The sequence below is a fragment of the Pelophylax lessonae genome (assembly GCF_965119305.1).
Source record: "Pelophylax lessonae genome assembly, chromosome: 2".
NCBI lineage: Eukaryota > Metazoa > Chordata > Amphibia > Anura > Ranidae > Pelophylax > Pelophylax lessonae.
In genome coordinates, this window is record NC_138769.1 from 427,887,131 (window position 1) to 427,896,710 (window position 9,580).

General features: G+C 41.8%; 1 protein-coding gene across 1 annotated transcript in view; it reads right to left on the reverse strand.

Annotated features, from left to right (window-relative positions):
- EGFL6 (EGF like domain multiple 6) overlaps positions 1-8,593 on the reverse strand; it is a 130,400-nt gene extending 121,807 nt beyond the window's left edge. Inside the window, exon 1 of the mRNA XM_082244727.1 lies at positions 8,278-8,593. Within this exon, the coding sequence (XP_082100853.1) occupies positions 8,278-8,384 (107 nt within the window). The 5' untranslated portion in view covers positions 8,385-8,593. The remainder of the gene's footprint in view (positions 1-8,277) is intronic.
- Positions 8,594-9,580: the final 987 nt, after the last annotated feature.

The following is a 9,580-nucleotide window of genomic DNA, read 5'->3' on the forward strand; positions in this document are numbered from 1 at the left end:
TTGGTCATGAAGGGGGGTAAACCTTCTGGAGCTGAAGTGGTTAAGCAGCAGCAGCAGCAAAGACTTGATTGAGAATACAATTCCTAAAAAGCTCATTAACACAGACCCTTATAAAGTCAAATAGTGGTGGCATGCAGCACTTCCTTGAAGATTTTCAATGTTATGTCCTATCCTATGGCACGAGGTCAAGATGCAAAATACCACAAAGAACTCCCTTCCAATGAAGTTTGCAAAAATGATAAGGCAATGCCTGCTGACTGAACCCACTCATGCCCCCCCCCCCCCCAAACGTAAACATTTCTGTGAAATTTATCTTTATTGCTTTTTTATTTGTTTTCTAGTAATTTGACTTTAAAGCGTATCTAAACCAATGACACATTTAAAGTCAATGTAAATACATTTTTTGTTTAATAACAAACAGATTTATAAACTTACCTGTTCTGTGCAGTGGAATTGTACACAATGGCCCTGAGCCCCCTCTGCTTAGGTCCCCTGCTGGCTTCTGCCTCCTCCTCTGTGGCGAGTGCCCCAATAGGAAGCCGCTTGCCATTTGAAGGTACAGACAGCGGGTCTCGGCCCCACCCCCCCTGCTATCTTGTTATTGGCTTTGGCTCCCGCTGCCTTATTAAAACCTGTGAGACCAGGATGTGAGGGTAGAGAGCAGCTGCAGACGGGCACAGCGCTGGAATGAATGAGGCCTCAGGTAAGTATAAGGGGGGGGGGGGGGGATACTGCTACCTACTAAACATTTTTTACCCTAATACATTCATTGAAAAACATGTTTAATCTTTATAACCACATTTGGAAAGGGTCCTGTGCATCTTTGGTTCTGAATCAGGTGCAAATTCAGGCAACAATTCAGACCTGATTCACAACTGAATCAGTGAACGGGGACATACTGAACCCCCTGCTGTGAGCCACAGCCGCAGCATGTATGAACCCAGCCTTACTATGCTGTGACAAACCATTTACCCAATGATAATACCCTTGACCTTATATTCTCCCATCTCTGCTCTGCTGGCAACCTCACCAACACCCCCTTTCCTCTCTTTGATCACAACCTCATCAGTTTCTCTGTATCCTTGCCTCAAATCACCCAACCCCCCAAGCAGCAAACAATTACTTGTAGGAACCTTCATTACTTTAACCCCTCTCGCCTCTATTCTGCTACTGACCACCTACATGACATAATCTCTCCCCTGTCCTGTCCTGACCTGGCCACCTCTGTTTACAACAGTTCACTCTCGTCATCACTTGACGCACTTGCTCCTCTAACTACACGCAGAATCAAGCCCCGACCATTGCAACCCTGGCAAACTGACTTTAGTAGAAATCTCAAGAGACACTGCCGTGCTCTTGAATGACGATGGCATAAAACCAAATGCTTGCAGGACTTTACCCTATATAAATCTTCCCTCCAAACTTACAATTCATGCCTCCATGCTGCCAAACAAGCCTACTTTGTCTCTCTTTTCACTACCCTGTCATCCAGTCCCCGCCGGTTCTTCTCAACTTTTAACTCTCTACTTTGTCCCCCACCCCCTCTACTCACTAACTCACTCACTGCCCAAGAGATTGCCAATCACTTCAAAGACAAGGTTGATGCAATACGTGAGGACACCTCCACTGCGTGCACATCTTCCCCACTCAACATACCTTGCCTAACAGCACAGTCAACGCTCTCCTCCTTTGAACTGGCTACTACTGAAGAGGTTAAAAAACTGTTTTCAGATGCCCACCTAACTACCTGTTCCCTGGATCCTGTTCCCTCACAACTACTACGGACACCCTCTATTCCCTTGGCCTCCAAGATTCTGCTCTATCTTGGTTCTCCTCCTACCTATCACAGCGCTCCTTCAGTGTTACCCACAACTCTACCTCCTCCTCCCCATTGCCCCTTTCAGTGGGGGTTCCCCAAGGCTCTGTTCTTGGACCCCTCCTCTTCTCTATCTACACCACCTCCCTTGGTCACTTGATAACCTCCCACGGCTTCCAATACCATCTATACGCCGATGACACTCAAATCTATCTGTCTACTCCTCACCTCACTCCTTCAGTCTCCTCTCGCATTGCTAACTTACTCACTGACATATCAACATGGATGTCGCACCACTTCCTCAAACTAAATCTCTCTAAAACAGAGTTGGTAATATTCCCTCCTGCCCGTGCCCCCCTCCATGACTTTTCTATCAAAGTTAGTTATGCAACCATCAATCCCTCCCCTCATGCCAGGGTACTAGGTGTAATCATGGACTCTGACCTGTCCTTTCAGCCCCAAATCCAATCATTGTCAAAAGCTTGTAGACTTCACCTCCGCAACATCTCTAAAATTCACCCCTTTTTAACAACTGAAACCACCAAGCTACTCATTCACTCCCTAGTTATTTCTCGCCTCGACTATTGCAACTCCCTTCTCATAGGTCTACCACTTTATAGCTATCCCCTCTTCAGTCTATCATGAACGCTGCTGCCAGGCTTATCCACCTTACCAACCGCTCAGCGTCTGCCTCCCCTCTCTGCCAATCCCTACACTGGCTCCCGATTGCCCAGCTAATTAAATTCAAAATACTAACCACAGCATACAAAGCCATTCACAACTCTGCCCCGAGCTACATCACCAACCTTGTCTCCAAATATCACCCAAATCATCCTCTCCGCTCCTCTCAAGACCTCCTACTCTCAAGCTCCCTTGTCTCCTCCTCTCACGCTCATCTCCAGGATTTCTCCAGGGCCTCTCCCATCCTCTGGAACCCTCTACCTCAACCTGTATGGCAATTTCCTACTCTAGCTGCTTTCAGGCGATCCCTGAAAACTCATCTCTTCAGGGAAGCCTATCACACCGACAACTAATCTGCCATCAGCTGATTCCCTACTCTTACCTCTTGTAACACCTGCCCCACCCCATTAGATTGTAAGCTCTTCTGAGCAGGGCCCTCTAAATCCTCTTGTATTCTATTGTATTGTATTGTATATGTACTGTCTCCCTCTATTATTGTAAAGCGCTGCGTAAATTGCTGGCGCTATAGAAATCCTTAATGATAATAATAATAATTTACCTCTGACAGGGGGGCTTACAATGGTCAGCTTTTATTTATTTATATAAAACCTCTAAAAAAAGCTATTGCTGGCATGATGACCATAAGTAAAAATGCCTAAAAAAGAAAACTAATGTAGCCACCATGTTTAAGGATTGGTGAGCTGCAATACATTAAATTTTTGTTGCTGTGTTTAATACCACTTTGAAGAAGGAAAAATTATGCAGCAACTTTATTTGAACTAAAACATACAACATTTTTATTTTTGGGTTTAGATATCTTTTAAACTTCCAAAGCTCACATCCTCCTAAATCTTGGAAATGTGAAGGATCTTGAGACAATTCCAGTTATACAATGATGGTGCAAAATGTGTCTTTGCTACTGAAGTGAAACATAGCGGGTGGCACAGTTGCTAGAACTGATTTACTACTGTGATCAAGAACTTTTACTCCCCTAAGATGCTACCTGCATAGATTTTGTTTAGTGATCTAGTGTATGTGTGGGCTCCTGCTATTTCCTGCAATACAGTCACATGCTGGCAGGTTAATTGGTTCCTGACCTAAATTGCCCTAGAATTTGAGTGAGTACCTGTGTGACTGTTATAAGGGTATTTGACTGTTATATGATTAACTTTTCACTGGAATGTTGAATATTTGTTATATTACTATCATCAATCTATATTCATATAAAAACTCATAAGTTCTTGGCATCCACAAGACTTTACAGTTAGCAAATTGTAACGCTCCTGCGTTTTTATTGTAAGCTGGATTTGCAGCTGCAGAATCTCCACTCAGTAGTCATGCAGAGATGTGTTGGAATACCAGATCCAACTCTCCAGACTCATCACTGTTGGCCTGTCTGCTTCAGCATACAGATATACACACACTCAATAAGATGTTCCTGGAGTGATAGGATGTATATGATAGTATGGAGGTGATGTGCTGAAGGGACAGGTGTGAGCAGTGACAGTAATGGTAAGCACTTGATAGTAATGTTCAGGAGAGTAGTAGATGGTAATAGGTAGAATGCAGATAGGTTAGTAATCATGTATGGTAACAGGTGGTAAGGACAGCAGATGACATAGACAGGATAGACTAACCCAGTGCAAGGATAGATGGTAGTAGACTCAAGAGCTAGCAATCTATGTAACAGTGCAGATGGTAGAATTAGTATGCATATATAGTAACAGTCCTTAATGTGCAGAAGATGATAGTGTAAGTTAGTTATGGAGGATTCCCCTGTGGGGTACTTATCACTAGTAAGGTTTAGTAAGTAGAGGGGTCCAGTAGTGAGGGAGTGATCCGGTAGCGAGATACGGGATCAGTTGCGAGGTTCCGGTCTGTTCCAGGTAAAGGCAAATAGCTGGAGGTTCCGACAGCAAGACAAGGCTTGTGAGCATGTAGACACACATTGAACGAACAATGTGAGAGAGAACGCTGGCGATTGAAATAGCCGCTCAGCGGCGCTCAGCGATGACGTCATCCGTCTTAAAGGTGTATGCGTTCCACCTAACTAGAAAGGTGGGACGCAATGTTTTGAAAGGAAAATGGTAAATAAGGGTACCAAAGGTACCAGAATCTTACACAAATAGACAATGGTCACATGTAAAGGAGGAGGTAAGAGCGCCACTTGAGTGCAAGATTATGATTTATTATGACATAAATACGTAGTAACTTACATTAAAGTAAGGATAAAAGCGTCTGTCAGGTCCAAAAACGGTTCCACGATGGTGAGAGGGGTCCACACAATCCAGGGTGCCTCGGGTACAGAGCGCCAGACCAACTGGCTGTATGCGCCCGGGCAATCAGAAAGACACGGCCGTGGAAGGAACCGGAAGGCGTCTGACGTCAGCAGCAGGAAACTGACAAGATGGCTGAGGGAGCTTCAAGACGCGTTTCGGAGTCTGAGCGAGGGCCCGGGCAGGGCATGCGCACTCCTTCTTCAGTTGAAGTGAATAACATAGGGAGAGAGAGTGTCTTTTATATGCAAATTATGGGGGCGTGACTCTTCTTGGATCACTTACACATGAACCTCTCCAATAAACCCACAGGCTGAGACATAATTTACTTGGAGGATGCAAAGTAACTAAACTTAGCAACTCAGTGGAAAGAATAGATTGTTACTTTGGTGTATAAGGGTACAATAGTGTTGTTGCTACATGGAGGGTTTCTGAATCATTTGATTATTTGGTAACCAAGTCTAGGAGATAACATATCTTGGTAATGCATTTTTGTTCATGGTTCACTGCAGAGCAAAACACTGGGGGGATATTTAGTAAAGCTGGAGCACACAGAATGTGATGCAGCTGTGCATGGTGACCAATCAACGCCCAGGTTTTATGATGAAGTTAGAAGTTGGTTACTATGTACTGTTGCACCAGTTTCTGTGTGTGTCTGTTTTAGTAAATAACCCCCAATTGGGTGTTCATCATTATAACTGGCTGATTTTATTGACTGGTTGCTTTATAAATGCAGGATGGGGTAGTAAGACAAGTTACATAGTTAGTCAGGTTGACAAAAGACACAAGTCCATCTGGCTCAACCAATAAAAAACAAAAAAAACAGTAACAGTAAGAAAACCCAACCATACAATCCCATATACACAATTCTATACCCGCAGTAGATCCAGAGGAAGGCAAAAAACCCCAGCAAAGTATGATCCAATTTGCTATAGCAGGGAAAAAAAGTCCCTTCTTGATCCCCCGAGAGGCAATCCGATATTCCCTGGGTCAACTTTACCTATAAATATTAGTACCCATTAATATTATGTACACCTAGAAAAGAATCCAGGCCTTTTTAAAGCAATCTAGTGAGCTAGCCAGAACCACCTCTGGAGGGAATCTATTCCACATTTTCACAGCTCTTACAGTGAAGAAACCTTTCCGTATTTGGAGACAAAATCAATTTTCCAAGAGTGCCCCCTTGTCCTCTGTGTTGACCTTTAAGGGAATTAGTCAAAACCAAGTTCACTATATGGACCCCTTATGTATTTATACATGTTGATCATATCCCCCCTAATCTCCTCTTATCAAGAGAGAATGCATTAAGTTCCTCTAATCTTTCCTCATATTGCATATTCCAGATGAGGTTTTACTAATGATTTGTACAGGGGCAAAATGATATCTCTCTCTCTGGAGTCCATATTACAAGAAAGGACTTTGCCTTGGTCAAGTAGGAAGGAAGAGCTCACACAATGAAGAGTAAGAGACCTTATCATTTTTATCTGAGTCATTAAAAAAGGAATTGATGTCTCAAGAATCAGGATTATACATAGGAAAAGTATATTCAAGAATCATGGTCATGATTCTTAATACCTAGGAATTACCCAAAACAAGATCCAACTAATGTTTCATAGGTTGCTCGAATTTGTCACATCTGCCTATAATCATTCTTAGAGAGTTATAGCCCAGTTGGATAGTCCAACTCCATCCAAAACTTTTGGGCTTCTGTAAAGTTTTTTTTTTATTTCTGTGCCCATAACTGAGGGCTCCTTCAAATTCATGTAGGGGCATAAGGGAATCAGGAAGGGAAGAAAAACCTCCCTAAACGGGGTCATAGGCAAATGTTGACTATTCTTTCAAAAACCTTAATACCTTGGCTATCTGTACTCACCGACGTTTTGTAAAAGAAGGGCAGAAATCATTGCCTCCACTGTATTGTGACCACCGTCACCTTCTACTGGTGCAGTTAATACTTTTTTCTTTAAGATATGTTTCTCAGGTTACACTGCTTTTATGAAGGGCATGATTGTCTACTTAAGGAAATTTCTATTACAGTAGTTGTTTCTAACTCCAGGGCAAGAAAGCAAGTGATGTGAAAAACAGACTTCCAACTCCTGCTTTCCAGGGCAGCAGAATTCCAGGATTATGCTGCTGTTGGCTTACTCCTTATGAAACATCTGGTTGAAATTATTATTTGGGTCTCTGCATCCATTTGCACCTGCTCCCCCCCCCCCCCCCTCTGTGAAAATAATAAACGTGTGATTTATAAACAAATACGCAGCAATTATGGTGGTGCAAAAACGTGCTGCTTATCTATCCAATCAACTGTTACTTCCAGTGCATGTAACCGCACACTGAATATCTGTCTACTGCTCATTTCCTGCCACTTAAGGCAATTGTCTACTACTTACAGGACTTCCATTTAATCCTGCCCAGGACCCAGCCAGAGCATTGGCACACCGGAGAAAAATCACACACACAAGGCATCACTTAGGATGACAAGAGCCAGACTTCCAGCATAGCTTTACACAACCCACAGTGTTTATTCTAGGATGGAAATCCTCTTGCTAAATAACCATTTAAGTATGCTATCCAGTACATTCACAAAACAAATTAAACCTGCAAATGTTGCAGCGTGCGTAGTGTCGGTAAAGCAAATTATTTAGTAAATTGTTTTTAAAGAGGTTTCTAAAATTTAAGACATTAGAGCAAATATAAAATTAATGTAAAATAAAGGGGTTCATTTACTAAAGGCGAATACACTGTGCACTTTGCAAAGTGCAGTTGCACTCTACAAGTGCAGTTGCTCCAGAGCTTAGAAAATGAGCAAAAGTCCTGCTGACTTCCATCATCCAATCACGTTCAAGTAAAAATGTTTTTTATTTTTATTTTCCTTGCACGTGATTGGGAACTCTTTGCAAAGTGAAGCTTTACCTCACGTACTAAGAGTAACTTTGTAAAGTGCATGGTCTATTTGCCTTTAGTAAATCAACCCCAAGGACTCAAACCATTTAATTGAAATAGAACCTCATTTTGTACAAGAAAATTAAGCCATTGCAGAAAATTTATATATATATATATATATATATATATATATATATTGTGTGTGTTTTATATATATATATATATATATATATATATATATATATATATATATATATATATATTGTGAGTGTGTTTTTTATATCTATCTATCTATCTATCTATCTATCTATCTATCTATCTATCTATCTATCTATCTATCTATCTATCTATCTATCTATCTATCTATCTATCTATCTATCTATCTATCTATCTATCTATCTATCTATCTATCTATCTATCTATCTATGTATCTACATATATACCTATCTATCTATGTATGTATCTGCACACACAAATATATCTATATATATCTATATATATATATATAGATATATATATATATCTATATATATATATATATAATATAATACACATTTAAATAGAGGGAAAACTGATTTTGCATTATCAGCATTGAGACAATTGCTAATTCAAACTTACCTTGAAAACTCTGCAAACCTACTTGCAGCAGGGGTAAGGTATGCACCTACAGTTATCCAAAGCAGCAGCAACATGTCTGAGCTCAGCACACCTCCTGGAAATCTCATTTTAGAATGATGGGTACCAGAAGATCCTTTCTCCTTCCTGATGTGTCCTATTTCATTAACTCTTATCAGACCTGCTCCTTGTACAGTGAGCAATTCCTTAGCAGGCTAGTTTCTCCATCTCTGATGTTGGTGGAACAGCAGCACTTGAAGCAATGAGAAGCAGTTCTCTTCTCTGGCTTGTCTTTTGTTGGGTGTAAGCTCTGCCTTTTTCCTGCCTTCAGCAGCTGCATGCAACACTTGGCTGTAGTGAAATTCCAGCCTGTCTGCCCTTGCACTCATTGATGACAGCGCAGGAGGTCGGTGGGTTGTGACAAGACTTTACATTGGGAGGAGTGGGCTGCATATATTGTGAGCATTATTACATTTAACCCCCAGGCTCCCACAACTACCGAGACAGAGAATGGCTTGAAACCTGTAATCATACTATATAGTTACTTTTTACCGTTCTCTTCTGTTAATTTATTTAATTGTTTCAGTTTTTAAATTGTGAAATTTTATAGGCTAATCACATTATATAAACCTGTATGTCAGGCACATCTGATGCTTAAAATAAAGTATTTTAAACTAAACTCAAGTTAAAAAAGAAAATAATAAAAATGTATTCAATTATGTATTCTTAAAGCGGAGTTCCGGGCACAGATGTCATTTTTCAATAAGCATACCCCCGGGACAGTCAGGGCTAGCACATTCCACAATGGCTAGCCTCTGATCTGTCCCCGTGCGCACTTACCTTTTAGAAGAAATACTTACTTATAAAATTTCTTCCACAGCGTTTCCATCTCTCTTGTGGGCAGCTGAAGCCGGCACGGTCCTCTTCTGCGTCTTCTTCCGCGTCTTCTTCTCCCAGAATGCGCCGCACCGGCCCCTCTCGTCACTTCCGGTGCGGCGCCGCATTCCTAAACAGCGGCGTCGCCCGGAAATGACGTGCGGGGCCGGTGCCGTCGCATTGATTCCTGGGAGCGATGACGTTCAGCTCCCAGGAATCATCGCCAGGCAGGAAGTGACGGGGTGAGCCGCGGCTCCGAGGGAGGAAGTACCCTGAGGTGAGTATTTACGATCTACAATTACAAGGTGAGTTTTAAAAAAAAAAAAACCTAACTATCCAATTCCTTTTCAGGTTATCCAGAACTAGCGGACGGGCACAAAAAAAAAACATCGATTTTGTGCCCGGAACTCCGCCTTAAGTTAAAAAAAAG